We start from the raw sequence: 18,430 nt of genomic DNA on the forward strand, positions 1-18,430 counted from the left end.
GACACACCAAACCCACTCTCTGGGAGTTCCCAGTTGGATGGGAGAGGTAGGCTGAATATATCCACTCCATACACAGGGGGAGGAACAGGAGACCACATGAGGAACCAAACTAATGAACCACTCACTCACACTAAACTGAGTTAGCAAGTCCTGCCGGTCTTTCTGAAAAGCAAAGACATTTGGAACACGTGGAAGCAGCGTGGGTTGAGGTGTTGCACAGAAGTGGAAAAGGGAAGGAACTTTCTTCCTCTGTTCCTTCCCCCTCCCTCCAGAAAGGTATTTCTGGAAGTCTCCAGTTGGTCTGGGATCTGGGCACCTGCTGTGTGTCCCAGTCTGTCAGCCCCTCAGCTGTCACTCTGCTCCCAAAAATAGCAGTGGTTGAGGGGAGGGAGAGGGCGCTGTTTATCTGAGAGAGGTGGAAAGGGGCTTTAGAGCTGTGCCCAGGGAGGGAGTCTGCTGGGGGCTTCCTGTCCCTTCTGGATCTTTCTGCCACTCTCTTGGGTGCGAGTGCCTGAGCCCCCCCAGGATACCCCAGAGTGGGGTGCTTGGGTATAGGCTGGTCAGCACCTCCACGTGGTCATGACTGACCAGTCTGGGGAGGGGGAGGGCCCTGAGTATCAGTGACAGACTCCAGGGGCACTGCCCCTGTGGCCAAATATGGTCCAGAGCCACTGGCTGAGGCAAGAAAATCTCTTGGGTGGGGGCTGGGAGGGGCAGACTGAGGCTGGCTGGCTGGAGGTTGACGCAGGAGTGCTCAGGGGAGCAGCATCACAGGAGGGCAGATCGAAAGCATTGTCCTCACTGAGAAAGTGAGCAGGGGCCTGGGGTGTGCCTCGGACTGGGGAGGGAGACGCGGACTTCTAAGACCTGCGACGAGAGTTCAGGCCTTTGGCACCAACTGAGTGGCTTCACCTGCTCAGGCTGGGAGGGACAGAGAGTGAGGCACAGGGACTTTCAACTTGGGCCAAGCTCTGAGCAGATGCTTTAATGCCTTCATGGGGCAATAAATTTGGGGGTTCTAGGGGTGGACCCCTTCCAGGCAGAATCCCCACCATCCTCTCTGGTGTGAGGGGACCCTGGAGCTCCGGACCTCAGACCAGGAGCCCAGCCCTGGGTCTGGAGTAAGGGGCTGACCAGACAGAGCTGCTCCTGTCCCGGCAGATGGCAGAGGTGGAAGCGGTACAGCTGAAGGAGGAAGGGAACCGGCATTTCCAGCTCCAGGACTACAAGGCCGCCACAAAGAGCTACAGCCAGGCCCTGAAGCTGACCAAGGACAAGGCCCTGCTGGCCACACTTTATCGGAACCGGGCAGCCTGTGGTCTGAAAACGGTCTGGGGCAGGGCAGGGCACGGGGCGGGAGTGAGGCAGAGGGGCCTTGGGGCTGAGTGGCAGCCCCTTCACCCTGATAGGAATTGCCCTTCATCGCAGCCAGCTCCACTGGGTGCCTGGGGTTAGAGAAGGGTGTCTCCCCTGACCCATGCCCTGGAAAGGCAGAAATTCATCCAGAGCAGAATCAGCCCAACGCCAGGTGCTTTCATATGTTATTCATGGCATCTTACTAATGGCTATGAGATAGCTGTTGCTGTCCTCCCCCTACTGCAGATAAGAAACTCGGATCCAGAGGGCTTCATTAACTTGCTCAAGCTCTCCCAAGTAGTAGCAGAGCCGAGATTCAAACCTGGGTTTGCCTGATGTCAAAGCCTGTCCTCTTTGCCATGCCTACGAGGAGCATGCCCTGGGCCTCTGACAGCCTGCAGCTCCCCCAGCAAACCCTCTCCACTCACAGTGGGGACACTCTCTGGCCATCTCTGCATTGGGCCCACATTAACCGAGTCTCCTTCTCCTTCCCCTTTCCTCAGGAGAGCTATGTCCAGGCAGCTTCAGATGCCTCCAGAGGTGAGTCCCTCCCACCCCCGAGCTTGCCCTGTCACCTTCTCCTCTGCATGGCCTGGGTTTTAATCTAGTTACCATTTTGGGGGAAGAAACAGTGAGTATGGAGTGACTTCAGAAGGGAGAGAACAAGCTGGAAAAGGGACTGGAAACATATCCTCTGAAGAGCCGTTCAGGGAAGCTGCAATATTTAGCCCAGAAAAGGCAACTCCCAGGTGGGACAGAGCTGCCTTCAAATTCCTAAAAGGCTGTCACAAGGAAGAAGGATTGGATTTCATCTCAGGGGCTCCAGGGCTGGGCAATGTTACAGGGAACGCATTTCAGGTGTGGAGAGGGCAAGGTTTTCTGATTAAGCTGCCTGGCTGTCTTTTTCTTTTTTTTTCTTTTGAGATGGAGCCTTGTTCTGTTGCCCAGACTACAGTGCAATGGCACGATCTCAGCTCACGGAAACCTCTGCCTCCCAGGTTCAAGCAATTGTCCTGTCTCAGCCTCCCAAGTAGCTGGGATTACAGGTGCCTGCCACCACGCCTGGCTAGTTTTTGTATTTTTAGTACAGACAGTTTCACCATGTTGGCCAGGCTGGTCTCGAACTCCTGACCTCGTGATCTGCCCACCTTGGCCTCCCAAACTGTTGGAATTACAGGCGTGAGTCACTGCACCAGGCCTACCTGGCTGTCTTGAGAAGGAGGGAGCTCTCCATTGCTGGAGGTATGCAAGCACCGATTGGTTAAGCCCCTGGCAGGGATCCTGTAGCAGAGACTGGAGCATTAGGAATTGGATGACATGACCCTCAAGCTCTCTTTCCACCTTGAAACTCTGTGGCTCTTACTGTCTGTCTAATAAAGGGGAGGTATGGGCCAGAGAGTCCACATGGGTGGGTAATCTCCAAGGAAGACACAGAAGCCCAGCAAGAGCATGCTTCCTGGGGTTGGGGCAGTGGGGCTGGTGGTCTATAGTCTGGTTCCCTAAGGCCCTCATCCTCCGACTTGCCTCGATAGCCATTGACATCAACTCCTCGGACATCAAGGCTCTGTATCGGCGATGCCAGGCACTGGAGCACCTGGGGAAGCTGGACCAGGCCTTCAAGGACGTGCAGCGTTGTGCCACCCTCGAGCCACGGAACCAGAACTTCCAGGAGACGCTGAGGAGACTCAACACCAGCATTCAGGAGAAGGTGAGCTGGGCCTCTTCCCACAACCCTTGGCTGCCCAGTCCCTCTCTTCATTCCTAGTAGGAATGGGTTAGGGAGGTGGGTCATCAGAGCAGGGCTAGCCCTACCTCCACACTCTGAGATAGAGACAGCAAGTGGCATGGGCAGGCTGCACAGAACAGCTAAGCAGGTGCTTCTATCTGTGATGCCTGTTTGAGGGCACAAGCCAGCCAAGGCTAGAACACAGGTCTTTTAAATTCCAGATGGGGCCTGGTGCAGTGGCTCATGCCTATAATCTCAACACTTTGGGAGGCCAAGGCAGGCAGATCACCTGACGTCAGGCAGTTTGAGACCAGCCTGGACAACATGGTGAAACCCGTCTCTATCACAAATACAAAAAATAGCCGTATGGGTGGGGGTGCCTGTAATCCCAGCTACTCAAGAGGCTGAGGCAGGATAATTGCTTCAATGTGGGAGGCGGAGGTTGCAGTGAGCTGAGATCATGTGCCATTGCACTTCAGCCTGGATGGCACAGAAAGACTCCGTCCCTCACACCCCCCACAAAAAAAAAAAAAATTCCAGATGGAGACTTAGAAATATTATTATAACTTAGTATGTCTGCAACATGATCTATCCCTCTTTCTAAGTATTATAAAATACCTGGGAACTGAGCACATGGATGAGGGATAGAGGAGAGCCAGGCCCCATTAGGAGCGTGATTGTTTTTTTGGAGACAGACTCTCACTTTGTTGCCCAGGCTGGAGTACAGTGGCCCATGATCTCAGCTGCTCACTCCAACCTCTGCCTCCTGGGTTTAAGCAATTCTTGTGCTTCAGCCTCCCGAGTACCTGGAATTACAGATGTGCACCACCACACCTGGCTAATTTTTGTGTTTTTGATAGAGATGGGGTTTCACTATGTTGCCCAGACTGGTCTCGAACTCCTGGCCTTATGTGGTCCACCCACCTCAGCCTCCCAAAGTGCTGGGATTACAATGTGAGCCAGGAGCATAAAATATTTTTTAGGAAATGGAGTAGGGTAGGGAGAACCTGGACAAGAGGTGAGAAATCCTGAACTCTAGTCCTGGCTCAGCTGCTAGTTTTGTGGGGCATCTGTTGGGGTGTTGGTTTCCTCTCTGTAAGAATGGTAAGGTAATCGATCACAAAATAGGCTGGGTGGGGTGGCTCACGCCTGTGATCCCAACACTTTGGGAGGCCAAGGTGGGTGAATCACTTGGCATGAGGAGTTCAAAACCAGCCTGGCCAGCATGGTGAAACCCCGTTTCTATTAAAAATATAAAAATTAGCTGGACATGGTGGCACATGCCTGTAATTTCAACTACTCAGGAGGCTGAGACAGGAGAATCACTTGAACCTGGGAGGCAGAGGTTACAGTGAGCCGAGATCGTGCCATTGCACTCCAGCCTGGGTGACAGAGTGAGACTCCATGTCAAAAAAAAAAAATTAAAAAATGAGCTCAGAAGTAGGTGGGAGTACTGTGGACCCCCAGAACAAAGTAGCAGGAGGTTCAAAACAGGCTGGCGAGGTGGAGGATGTTGATCAGTTCGGTCACTTTATGAAACACCCAGAGCAGTGGGGTTGGACTGGGGACTGCGAGGGACTAGATATCCCAACAAAATGAGTTTGATTTGCCTGAAACAGAGCTTGAAAGCTGCTTCATCTACACTTCAGGTGTGTTAAAAAGAAAAGAAAGAAAGCTGCTTCAGGATTCTGAGCATGGAGACATATTTCTGTTTTATCCCTATTTAAATGTCTAATAGCAAATGGTTTACTAGACTCTAAAACTGGGCTGAAGACCCTTTAGGCCTTCCCAGACTGTTGCGATGTCTCAGTGGGATAACGAATGTAACCAGATGGTAAGCCTTCAGGGGCAAGGACTTGATTTTGTCCACAATTCGACTGTATTTATTCATTCATCGTAGTTATCCGGTAAGTGTTTGTCGAATGAATACATGAATGAATGTACGTGTGAGAGCCCAGAGTAGACGCCCTGATATTTACTGAGATGAACTGAATGTGGAGCTGAAATGACGTGGACCCCACCTGCCTCCTTCCCTACTCCTTCCTCTCTCCTCAGCTCCGAGTGCAGTTCTCCACAGACTTGAGGGTACAGAAGATGTTTGAAATCCTCTTGGACGAAAACAGTGAGGCTGACAAGCGGGAAAAGGTAAGTGCTGGCCAATATCATCCAGCCAGCAGAAGGACCCACTAGTCTGGACAGTGACATCATTCTGAGGGGGAAGGGGGACCGGAGGCCTGTCTTTGCAGCCCAGGAAGGAAAATTGGCCAAAGATTAATCACATTGGAACACAGTGTAAACCGTAAGAAAGACTGAGATTTGGGTGAATCCAGTGAGGACGGTCATGCAGCAGGGTTGGATCCTGTCTTTATTTGAAATTTTGATGTTTTGTTCATCGTGGATTTTTTTTGGCATTGATTTTGATTTTTAAAAATATAGCATTGATTATTATTTGATTATTGAGTTCGTTGGTGTCCCTTTAAATTTTGCACCCAAGGCAAGTACCTCATTTGCCTCACTGTAACTTCAGCCCTAAGAAATAACAGCCCGTTAAAATCATGTTTTATTTTATTAAAAAATATTGTAAAGAAGTCTTTCTGAAAAATTTAAATATTTACAGACATAATCATCCTCATAACCAAACTTGTTATCTTGTTTTTTTTTTATGTTCCCTTCTAGTGCTTCTGCAAAGGAAAAAAATTGAACATTTGAGTGTTTTACATCTGTAAGAACTTGAGAAACAATGTCCACGGAATTTTTGTTAGTTTTATGGTCAACAAATCCATAAACTAGGCAAATATCTTTCCTAACAAACTCTTGTGAGAACATAATGACTTGTTACAGATAAAACAAGTTTTTTGTTTTTTTTTTTTTAAAGTGCAAAGCCCTTAGCTGATAGTGATGGTTCTGGGCATGCTTGCCTGAAATTCTCTATTAAGCCCTCTCCCCAGCACCCAACTCAACATCTCTTTGCCCACCTCCTCACCTTCTTCTACCTCCTGTGTTTCTCAGCCCTGGGTTCTCAGGTCCTGCTTGAGACCTGGAGCCTTTTAAGGTTCGTGCATCCTTAAGTTGGAAGGCTTTCGGTGGGAAGAGACTTGGGAACCTGCTTGCTCAACTGCTGAAATTTACAGATGAGGAGTCTGGGGTCCAGAGAAGTGCCGTGACTCACCTGAGCTCATACAGCTACCAGGGAGCAGAATCAGAACTCAAACCCAGGGTTTTCAGGTCTCATCTAGTGTTTTTGCTGCTTACTTCCTGGGAACTTCAGATTCCTCTGAACAGGAAAATCAACAAAATGTTTAAGGACATGATTCTCCGTGTAAAAACACTACATTTCTCCACCTTTTTTCTAGTCCTTCTCTATAAGCATTATACACATCTTTATTTTAGCATAAGTGCAATTGGAGTAAACATATGATTCTGATTCTGCATACCAGTGCTTTTTCCATTGCTCTTAGTCTTTTTATTCATGACTTTAATGACTGCAATATATTTCATCCAGTTGGTCTTGATGCAAGTTACTTGGCTTTTTTTCTTGAATTATGTTCTTGGGCTGTGTTTCCAGGAGGGGGATTACAAGGTGAGATAACAGAACAATGTTCTGAGGATCCAGTCTTTGCACTGGCTCTTGTACTTGGCCCACGGTACAGGCCTGGGTGGCCATACCTCCCTCGTAACCCTCATTACCTCTTCCTCCTTCAGGCTGCCAACAATCTCATTGTCCTAGGCCGTGAGGAAGCAGGAGCTGAGAAGATCTTCCAGAACAATGGGGTAGCCTTACTACTGCAGCTTCTGGACACTAAGAAGCCTGAGCTGGTGCTGGCTGCAGTGCGGACCCTGTCGGGCATGTGCAGCAGCCACCGAGCCAGGGTGAGCCCCTGGCTGTAGGGCATGTGGAGCAGATGGCTACTGGTCCAAGGATCTGGAGGGTGATGCGTGGTCAGGGCTGTGGCTGGCATCAATGGAACCTCATAAAAAGTCAAAGCGTGTTCCAGTCTCTTTTTCCCTTTGAGTTAGAAATGGGTTTGACTAAGCAAAGACAAGTTATTGAAAGTGCTTAATGCAGAAGTGGTGAATGCAAAGGCTATGATAGTTTACATTTTCTCATGCTAAGTCTTTGAAACCCAGTGTGTATTTTACACTACAGCACATCTCCATATGGTCTTGCCACAGTGCAAGAGCTCAACAGCCCCATGTGGCCAGTGGCCACTGTATTGGATGGCACAGCTCTGACCTCTGGGGACAGGCATGGCTTGTGTCAAGAGGTTTCCAGGACCGGGGAGCCCCATGAGGCAATGGCTGCCTGGGCTGATTTCTCTACTGCATGGGATGGGGTGGGGAGGATTATCGCACCCTCTCTAACCTGCATGGCAGCTGGAATGGAAGGGCAAGGCAGCTGACCATGGTTCTTGCTGGGGTTCTAGGCCACAGTGATTCTGCATGCAGTGCGGATAGACCGAATCTGTAGCCTCATGGCGGTGGAGGATGAGGAGATGTCTCTGGCTGTCTGCAATCTGCTCCAAGCCATCATTGACTCCCTGTCTGGGGAGGACAAGCGGGAGCATCGAGGGAAGGAGGAGGCCCTGGTTCTAGGTAGGAAATATTCTTCAGTTTTAGTTCAAGGGGATGGGGAAAGAAAGAGTCAGTTGCCACCTCAGACTGGGCATTACCTGTATGTGGGGATGGCTTGGTTTGATGTCTTTTCTTTTCCTTTTTTGAGATGGAATCTTACTCTGTCACCCAGGCTGGAGTGCAGCGGGGCGATCTAGACTCACTGCAACCTCCGCCTCCTGGGTTCAAGCACCTCTCCTGCCTCAGCCTCCTGAGTATCTGGTACTACAGGCACACACCACCATGCCCGCCTAATTTTTGTATTTTTAATAGAGACAGGGTTTCATCATGTTCGCCAGGCTGGTCTCAAACTCCTGACCTCAGGTAATCTGTCCACCTTGGCCTCCCAAAGTGCTGGGATTACAGGCATGAGCCACTGCACCTGGCCTGTCATATGTATTTTCTGATTATAAAAGCAACAGGCATAGCTGCAGTATTCACAATAGCTAAAAGATGGATACAACTCGAATGTCCATTGGCAGGTTACTGGATGAGAAAAATATGGTATATACATACAATGGAGTATTAGTCTTAAAAAGACAAGAAAATTTGACACATGCTACAGTGTCTATGAACATTGAGGACATTATGCTAGTGAAATAAGCCAGCCACAAAAGGACAAATACTGCATGGATCTACTCATATGAGATACTTGAGTAGTCAAATTCATGGAGATAGAAAGTAGAACAGTGTTTGGCAGGGGTTGGAGGAGGAGAAATGGGGGGTTATTGTCTAATGGGGATGGAGTTTCAGTTTTGCAAGATGAAAATAATTCTGTGAATAGATTGTGGTGTTTGCACAATGGTATGAATATACTTAATGCCGTTGAACTGTACACTTAAAAATTGTTACAATGGTAAATTTTACGTTATGTAAATTTTACCACAACTTAGAAAAAGTAACAGAGACTTATTGAAGACATTTGGGAAAATATAGAACTATGTAAAAATGAGAATAAATGCCTATAATTACCCATTCAGATAATCACTATTACCATTACCACATGTATCTTTCCTGTCTTTTTTTTTTAAACCATCCACATCAATATCTAACAAAATTGGAATTCTGCTATGAATAGTTGCATGTTCTTTTCTTCATTGAGCATTATATTAATATTGCATACCATTTAATATTCTTAAAAAGGATTCCTTTGATTTTAATAATTAATTTTACATTTGTTTCCTGCACATGCATATACAGACTCATGCTTCTCCCTGCACATCCAGGTCCTAGGCATCAACTTAGAAAATGTTGCTCTGGGCCGGGCGCGGTGGCTCACGCCTGTAATCCCAGCACTTTGGGAGGCCGAGGCGGGCGGATCACAAGGTCAGGAGATCGAGACCACGGTGAAACCCCGTCTCTACTAAAAATTACAAAAAATTAGCCGGGCGCGGTTGTGGGCGCCTGTAGTCCCAGCTACTCGGGAGGCTGAGGCAGGAGAATGGCGTGAACCCTTGAGGCGGAGCTTGCAGTGAGCCGAGATCGCGCCACTGCACTCCAGCCTGGGCTGGGCGACAGAGCGAGACTCCGTCTCAAAAAAAAATAAATAAAAATAAAAATAAAGAAAATGTTGCTCTGGCCAGGAAGGTCAAAGAGGAAGGTTCGCTCAGAAAACTTTATTTTCAAGAACATCATAATCTTCCCTTGTATGGATAATTCATCAATCAGCTCTATATTATTGGAGATTTCAATTATTTCCAATTTGTATGTTTATACAAAACTCTCCAGGAGCCATTTTTGCATCTGTGCTTGCATTTATAATTTTTATTTATTTATTTATTTATTTATTTATTTATTTATTTATTTATTATTATTTTTGAGACAGAGTCTTGCTCTGTTGCCCAGGCTGGAGTGCAGTGGCATGATCTCGGCTCATTGCAACCTCCACCTCCCAGGTTTAAGCAATTCTCCTGCCTCAGCCTCCTGAGTAACTGGGCTTACAGGAGCACACTACCATGCCTGGCTAATTTTTGTATTTTTAGTAGAGATGGAGTTTCGCCATGTTGTCCTGGCTGGTCTCAAACTCCTAAGTTCAGGTGATCTGCCCGCCTCTGCCTCCCAAAGTACTGGGATTACAGGCATGAACTACCATGCCTGGCCACATTTATAATTATTTCCTGGGGTCAAATTCCTAGAAATGGAGCATAACTAATGTTCTTTCTATATCTTGCTCTCTAATTTCTTTCTGAGAGGCTGCATCAATTTATACTCTCACCAAGCAATGATGACAGTCCGCATTTCAACACATTCTCATCAGATTTGAATGCTATCCTTCTTAAGGATATTTGCCTTGGATGTAGATTAAAATTATCTTGTTTGATTCAAAATGAAGTACTCATGAGATTGATCATTTTTCTGTATCTTTGTTAGCCATTTGGATTCCTTTATCTGGATGGTTTGTTCATGTTGTTACCTATTTTTTAATGTTTTCCTTATTTGTTTATAAGAGGCTTTTTTCTTTTTCTTTTCTTTTTTTTTTTTTTTTTTTGTTAGACAGAGTCTTGTCTATCACTCAGGCTAGACAGTAGTAATGCAGTCACAGCTCACTGCAGCCTCAAACCTCTGGGCTCAATCCTCCCACCTCAGCTTCTGGAGTCACTAGGACTACAGGCTCATGCCACCACGCCTGGCTAATTTTTAAATTTTTCATAGAGACAGGGTCTCACTTTCTTGCCCAGGCTGGTCTCAAACCCCTGACCTCAAGTGATCTTCCTGCTGTGGCCTCCCAAAATGTTGGGATTACAGGTCACTGCACCCAGCCCTGAAGTCCCGGATTCTAGATGTGACTCTGACTTACTATTATTATAATGGTCAACTAGTCACTTTCCTTTTCTGAGCTAGAATCTTTGGAAGATCCAAGATGGCCCTGCTTGTGTGGCTGGCAGTTAACTGGAAATGTTGACCTTATGGCCTTGCTAGTGGCCAGCTTGGGTTTCTATAGAACATGGTGGCTGGATTCTAAATGGACAAGCCCCAACGTGCAAGTGCCATGTAAGTCTCTGGTTATGCCACAGGTCACGTAAGCAGCCCAAGGCCAGTGTGGGAGGAGATTACCCAAGAGCATTTATACTGAGAGTCGTGTTTCCCAGGGAGACACCAATTCACAATCTTCCATGACTTCCTTGGGTTGAGCATCTCTGCTACAAAATTCTTCCACATATTGATTTCCACTCTATCCCCTTGTAGCTTCCATCTGCCTCTGACCCAAAGTCTGCCCTCTGGAGTCTCACAGAAGGAGTCTATTATCTCACTCTCATGACTTGCCTTTGTCTGAAGATGAGCTGTCACATCGACTTACATCTTTCCTTCTTTAGGCGATGGAGCTGTATTCCTTCATCAGTTATTTATCTGACGTGGTTTGGAGAGCTTTGCTTTTCAGTTTGCCTGCCTTTGGGCTCCATCCTAGGATGAGAACAAAAATCTCTAAGTCTCAGGGAGGGCAAAATCAGAAAAAGGCATTTGTCTTTTAAGATCTACCAGTGGGCAGGAAGTTCTGGCGTCACAGGCAAAAGCTTGAATTCAGGTACCCAGCATGCCTGAATCTGTGGGGAGTGAAATGTCTCTAAAGAGTATAAATTCCCTTTCTGAAAAGCATTTTATTAAATCAGTTTATTAAAAACCACATAAAGCATCCCTGGAGCTCTGCCGCTCACTGCTAGGAGTGAAGAACTTTCTAAGAATCCAAACTGCTCAAGGATGGAATGAGCTGTTGTAAAAGTCAGTGTTCAGGGTGGCTGGAGGACCGCTTGCGGGTGTTGTCTAGGGATTTCTCTCCCTTTTTTCAGGTGAGATGGGCAATACTATACTCTCCTGGGAATTCACATATTCAGGAAGTAGTGGATTCAGTATTTCCAGAGTCTAGAAGCTGCTGCCCTTCCTGGTCATATATATGTGAGATTTCCTACCCCTTTCTACTTACCCCTGTCCTCTTGTTTTCAGACACCAAGAAGGACCTGAAGCAGATCACCAGCCACCTGCTGGACATGCTAGTCAGCAAGAAGGTATCTGGCCAGGGCAGGGATCAGGCGCTGAACCTGCTCAATAAGAACGTCCCCAGGAAGGACCTTGCCATTCACGACAACTCACGCACCATCTATGTGGTGGATAACGGTGAGAAGAGGGGAGGGTTTGGGGCTTGCTCAAGCCTTTTAAGTGGGCACCAGGGCACTAAACAGAAAATGGAAGATGTGAGGCTCTTGAAGAGGTCTTTAGTCCTAACTGAAAAGGTGAGAAAACGCGTTGGCACATCAGGATCACCAGTGGGCTTGTGAAGGTGCAGGTCAAGGCTCTGAATTCAGAGCCTGAACACGCCCAGGAAGTGCCCAAACACATCCCCAAAACATGTGGGTGGAGCTACCTAGCAAATGGGGACAAGGACTCCACCAACCGCAGGGTAAAATTCCGGAAGTCTCATGGTTGGTAAAATACTTCACAGGCCTTTCAAAAGGGAGGAAATTGTATCAAGTATACTTTACATAAAGCACAGTGAGAATGTTTGTAAACCCAAAAGTATCTGAGACAGTTCTCAATCAATTTAGAAATTTATTTTGCCAAGGTTACAGACACGCCCCGCAGAGAGGAAACACAGAATCACAGAAACAGTCTGTGGTCTGAGCCTTTCTCCAAAGATGATTTTAAGGGCTTCAATATTTCAAGGGGAAAAGCAGCCTGGAGGGGAAAGAGGAAGGGTACGTTCACATTATATGAATGCACACGTTGGAAGAGAAAGGAGGAGGCAGGGAAATAGTCAATTACATATTTGTCTCCTGCTCAGTAAATGACCACTTTACACAAGATAAGGTGAACATAGAGTGGACATATTTAAGCACTAATTTACTAAACCTGTGGAGATATTTAATTTTTTATCTGTAGCTACCTGCTTAGGAATAAAAGGAAAGGCAGTCTCTTGCATGACTCAGCTTTCAGCTTAATTTTTTTTCCTTTGGTTTAGGGAATCGGGGGGGATCCCAAGATTTTATTTTAGTTTTTAAATTTATTTTTATTTATTTTTTTAGAGATAAGGTCTCACTGTGTTGCTCAGGCTAGAGTGCAGTGGCGTGATCATAGTCACTGCAACCTCAAATTCCTGGGCTGCAGCGATCCTCCTCCCCCTCAGCCTCCCAAGTAGCTGGGACCACAGGCACACACCATCATGCCCGGCTAATTTTTTTTATGTTTTGTGGAGATGTGGTTTTGCTATGCTGCCCAGGCTGGTCTCAGACTCCTGGATTCAAATGATCCTCCTGCCTTGGCCTCCCAAAGTGCTGAAATTACAGGCACAAACCACGGCACCAGGCCAAGATTTTATTTTCCTTTCACATGTTCTGGCAGTCACTCAATTTGTCAGCTCCGAGATGTTACCCCTCTCCTCAGTCAACTTCTTTGATTGTTAAGGAATCATACCTGTGGTTTTATGATCTGCTATGGTAAATTCTTCCAAAGATTTTATGACACACAGACTATCCCTTGTTCTAAAAGACTCAGATCAGCTTTTCCCAGCTTAAAAAATATCTTTTGATATTGCACTTCCCTTGTTTGGTTTTTACAGACCTCAACAAAGTACATGTGCAAGTGCTTAGACTTCAGCACATTACTCTACTGCTAAACGCCCAAACCCCACTTCCTCCCTGCCTCATTCTGGTCTTCTCCGCATGTATCATGAAACGTGAGCGTTAACAACAGACCTTCTCTCTCTGCACCAGGATCTAGGCTCATCCACGTGTTACGGGTTGGGACAGGTGGAGAGCACTATTTTTTATTCTGTTCTTTTTGCAAAGGGCACCAACATGGATAGCACTTGGGTAAAAATAATGTGGATTTAAAAATTCCAATATTCGAATACAAAGCTGCAATGTTGAGGTGTTACGTGTTGTGCAGACTGGGCTGGGAGACACGGTAAAGGAGCCGTCAGGATGTCAAACCTGAAGTGAGCTTTTGGGTGAGGGAAGGGGCAAAGATTAACAGGAAGAAGGTCTGGAGTGTTTGAACAGAAGAGAAACGAGATGCTCAAGGCGTGGGCAAGAATGGAAGGGGAGAGTGGGAGATGGGATTGGAGAGGTGCATTTGAGGGAGGCTTTTGGGACCCAGGCTGGGGACTCTGGGTTGGCTCATCAGGCACTTCCTGTTACTCCCCAGCCCTGTTGAGCACTTTTTAAATGTGTGGTTGTGACATAATAAGAAATATACATATTTGGTCTCTGCTGCTGTTTCCTGGCACACAGCTAACCTCTGAAGTGATAAGTATCTTTTTGTATGCTCATGTAATAACTGGTGGCTGGAATCCCCTAGGTAACCTCAGAATGTCAGAATGGGGGCCAGTTGCCAGGGGAAACAACCATGCAATCACAGGATTGGAACTTTCAGCCCCTTACCCTTTACCTCCAGGGAGGGGAGAGGGGCTGGAGGTGGGATTCATCACTAATAACCGATGATTTAATCAACCGTGCCTACGTAATGAAGCCTCTGTTTTAAAAAAATCCCTAACCAAAGGGGCTTAAAGTGCTCCCAAGTTGGTGAACCCATGGAGGTGCTGGTGAGGTGGCTACCTGGAGAGGGCATGGAAGCGCCATGCCCCTTGCCAATACCTTGCCCTCTGCATCTCTTCCATCTGGCTGTTCCTGAGTTTTTGTTTTTGTTGTTGTTGTTTTTTAAATAATAAATTGGTAATCAAGTAACTAAACTGGTTTTCTGAGTTCTGTGAGCCATTCTAGCAAATTATCAAACCCGAGGGAGAGGGTCATGGGAATCTCTGATTTATACTTGGCCAGTCAGAAGCACAGGTGGCAACTGGGACTGCTGGCATCTGAAGGAGGGTAGTCTTGTGGGACTGAGCCCTTAACCTGTGGGGTCTGTGCTAACCCCAAATAGATAGTGTCAGAGTTGAATTGTAGGATACCCATCTGGTGTCAGAAGTAAGCTCTGAGAGTAGAAGCAGTTTAGGGAGGAAACAGAAGTTTTCCTTTAAGTGGTGAAATGTAGGTTGCACAAAATTTACTGCCAGGCACTTTCTTTTTCTTTTTCTTTCATGTGTGGAGATGGGCTATGTTGCCCGGGCTGGTCTCAAACTCCTGGGCTCAAGTGATCCTCCCACCTCGACCTAACCAAAGTGCTGGAATTATAGGCATGAACCACTAAGCCACTTCCAGGCACTATTTTTTTTTTTTTTTTTGAGACGGAGTTTTGCCCTTGTTGCCCAGGCTGGAGTGCAATGGCGTGATCTTGGCTCACTGCAACCTCCACCTCCCGAATTCAAGCGATTCTCCGGCCTCAGCCTCCCAAGTAGCTGGGACTACAGGCACCCGCCACTGCGCCCAGCTAATTTTTTTGTATTTTTAGTAGAGGCGGGGTTTTGCCATGTTGGCCAGGCTGGTTCCAGGCACTTTTAATTCCCTCCTAACATCTAGAGTTACATGCCTCCCAGCTTTTACCCGGAATGTTCTTCCTCCCACTTCCTTGTACTACCCAAGGTCTGACCAGCCCCAAGCCACCTCTAAAACCTGGCTCTGAAATCCACCTGTCTGTTGCCCCAGAGGCAATATAGTGTGACGGCTTACATCACAGGCTTTGAAATCAGACGTGATTGGGAGTGTGTCCTTGCTATGTCACTGGGCAACTTACTTGACTTCTCTAAGGCTTGTTTTTCTTCTCTGAAAGATGGGAATAATGATATCTAACCAGTAGGGGTATTGTTAGGATTACATGAAGTTAATGTGTATAAAGCTCTTGGCATGTAATAAGTGTTCAGAATAAATTGCAGATATTATTTTGTTGAAGTGAATGACCCCATTTTCAGTGCTACCCTTCTATACTTATCACATCTCATTGTAATCTTCATATGTCAGTTTTCCCTATTGTATTGTGAGCTTTTGGAGGTCAGAATCGTATCGTTTATTTTGGTAGCCAGTACCCCAAAGGTGCTCATTTATTCAACAAAGACATGACTGTTGAATTTGCCCGATGGTAATAGGAAGCCATTGAAGATTTTTCAACAGAAGAGATGAGAAGACATCATCGTAATAAATGTAAATATGGCATTTACTAAATACATAATAATTACACACTCAATAATGAACATTTATTGAGTGATAGTGATGTGTCTGGATTGACAGCAGGGTTTCCATACGTTATCTCATTGAGCCCTCAAACTTTATGAGGTAGGTAGTATTGTTCTCATTTTATAAATGAAGAAGCCGAGGCTTGAGGAAGAGAATATGAAATAGTATTTGGAGAAGTCTATACATCAACCTGTGGAATGTCAGCATTGGTAGAGTTCCCTGAGATCAACTAGTCCTGATTTTGTACATATGAAAATAGAGGCCCCTAGAGGGAGGTGAATTGGTCAAGGTGGGGGCAGTGTCAGGTGTAGAACCTGGGTCCCTTGACCCCATTCTAGGTCCCTTCATTCTGGATGAACTACATGTGTTCTACAGACAGGGCTGGAGAGAAGCTGGTGATAACACGTCACTGAGTGAGGGGTGTTTGTGAGGATGGAGCCCAGCAGGAATCTTAGGCTTGCCACTGTCTACCCTGCAGGTCTGAGGAAGATCCTGAAGGTCGTGGGGCAGGTTCCAGATCTGCCATCCTGCCTGCCCCTGACTGACAACACCCGCATGCTGGCCTCTATCCTCATCAACAAGCTCTACGATGACCTGCGCTGTGACCCGGAGCGCGATCACTTCCGCAAGATCTGCGAGGAATACATCACGTAAGTTTCCTGGAGGACTCACAGGGTCAGGCTCTGTCTTAGTTATCTACGGCTGTGTAACAAATTATCTCAAAATTTAGCAGCTAAAAACAATAATGTTTTTTTTATCTCACACCAGAACAGAAATTTGGGAGTGGTTTGGCTGGGTGGCTCTGGCTTATGATCTTTCATGAAGTTACAGTCATGTGCTGGCTGGGGCTGCAGCCATCTGAAGGCTTGATGGGGGCTGGAAAATGCTTCCAAGATGATGGACTTATACAGCTGGCACATTGGTGCCGGCTGTTGGTGGGAGGCCTCGGTTCCCCCCGCTGCAGACCTCTCCAGAGGCTGCTGAAGCGTCTTCACTGCATGCCATTGGCTTGTCCCACAGTAAGAGATCCAAGAGGGAGCAAGGCCGCAGGGAGATGTCTTCTCTATCTAGCCTCAGAAGACACATGTCATCACTTCCGCCACATTCTATTCATTAGAAGCAAGTCAGTAAGTTTGGCCTACATTTAAGGGGAAAAAATTAGGTTTCACTTTTTGCAGGGAGGAGTGTCAACATATTTTTGAACATATTTTATTTATTTGTTGAGACAGGGTCTCACTCTGTCCCCCAGGCTGGAGTGCAGTGACACAATCATAGCTCACTGCAGCCCCAAACTTTTGGGCTCAAGTGAGCCTCCTTCCTCTGCCTCAGCCTCCCGAGTAGCTGAGACTACAAGCGTGCACTACCATGCCTGGCTAATTTTTGTATTTTTTGTTTCACTGTGTTTCCCAGGCTGGTCTTGAACTCCAAAGCTCAAGCAATCTTCCTGCCTCAACCTCCCAAAGTGCTGGGATTACAGGCATCAACTACCTTGCCCAGCCATGGACATTTTAAACCTACCACTGGCTTCTGTGGTTGAAAGGAACAAATGCCAGCTTGTCAAGGAGGGAGGCCCCGTTCTTTCAAGACTAAGAACTGTGTGGCTTTGCAGAGTTAGACAGGGGTTAGGGCCCTCAGCAGCTGCAGTTCCTGGGTCTCCTTACTGGCACTCCAGCATCAGTGTGACTCCAGTGCATGACCTTTTAATTCTTTATTGCAGTGATTCTAAGACTTGTAAATTATTCAGATTTCTGAGATATCCCCTCTTGACTCAGTAGTTTGCGATGTGGCTCAGGAAGCTGCATGCTTAAAAACACTCCAGGTGAGTCTTAGGTGGGTGAAGACGTTGCCTTTACTCTGCTTTTCCTTTCTATGTTCCAGGGGTCAACAAACCTTTTCTACGAAGGGCCAGAGAGTAAATATTTTAGTCTTTGTGGGACATAAAAGTCTCTGTCAACATATTTTTAAAAATCCTTTAAAATGCAAAAAACTGGCTGGGTGCAGTGGCTCATGCCTGTAATCCCAGCACTTTGGGAGGCTGAGGCATGCAGATTATCTGAGGTCAGAAGTTCAAGATCAGCCTGACCAATATGGTGAAACCCCATCTCTACTAAAAATATCAAAAATTAGCCGGGTATGGTGGCGCATGCCTGTAATCCCAGCTACTAGGGAGGCTGAGGCAGAAGAATCACTTGAACCCAGGAGGTGGAGGTTGTAGTGAGCCAAGATCGTACCACTGCACTCCAGCCTGGGTGACAGAGCAAAACTCCATCTTAAAAAGAAAAAAAAAATGCAAAAAGCTGCTGGCCAGGTGTGGTGGCTTATGCCTGTAATCCTAGCACTTTGGGAGGCCGATGTGGGAGAGTCACCTGAGGCCAGGAGTTCGAGACCAGCCCAGGCAACGTAGAGACCCCATCTCTAAAAATAAAAAAAAATTAAAAATTAGCTAAGTGTGATGGTGCACCCCTGTAGTTCCAGTTACTTGAGAGGCCGAGGTAGGAGGATCACTTGAGCCCAGGAGGTCAAGGCTGCAATGAGCCGTGAATGCACTACTGCACTCCAGCCTCGGTAACAGAGTGAGGCCCTGTCTCAAATAAAATAAAATCATGTGAAAGCTATTCTCAACTCCCTGGATTTGCCAACTCCTTCTCTACCCCATGGCTTCTACTCACCCTGACTTTGGTTC

The 18,430-nt window shown here is 46.8% G+C and overlaps 1 protein-coding gene across 1 annotated transcript in view; it reads left to right on the top strand.

The window, feature by feature from the left end:
* The first annotated feature begins 303 nt into the window (after positions 1-303).
* The window catches only part of UNC45B (unc-45 myosin chaperone B), a 39,491-nt gene continuing 21,364 nt past the window's right edge, over positions 304-18,430 (top strand). The window contains exons 1-9 of the mRNA XM_028836202.2: positions 304-809; positions 1,162-1,329; positions 1,860-1,896; positions 2,889-3,064; positions 5,138-5,227; positions 6,785-6,952; positions 7,507-7,675; positions 11,633-11,803; positions 16,226-16,397. Coding sequence (XP_028692035.2) covers positions 1,162-1,329; positions 1,860-1,896; positions 2,889-3,064; positions 5,138-5,227; positions 6,785-6,952; positions 7,507-7,675; positions 11,633-11,803; positions 16,226-16,397 — 1,151 coding nt within the window. The 5' untranslated portion in view covers positions 304-809. The remainder of the gene's footprint in view (positions 810-1,161; positions 1,330-1,859; positions 1,897-2,888; positions 3,065-5,137; positions 5,228-6,784; positions 6,953-7,506; positions 7,676-11,632; positions 11,804-16,225; positions 16,398-18,430) is intronic.

The sequence above is a fragment of the Macaca mulatta genome, chromosome 16 (assembly GCF_049350105.2).
Source record: "Macaca mulatta isolate MMU2019108-1 chromosome 16, T2T-MMU8v2.0, whole genome shotgun sequence".
NCBI classification, from domain to species: domain Eukaryota; kingdom Metazoa; phylum Chordata; class Mammalia; order Primates; family Cercopithecidae; genus Macaca; species Macaca mulatta.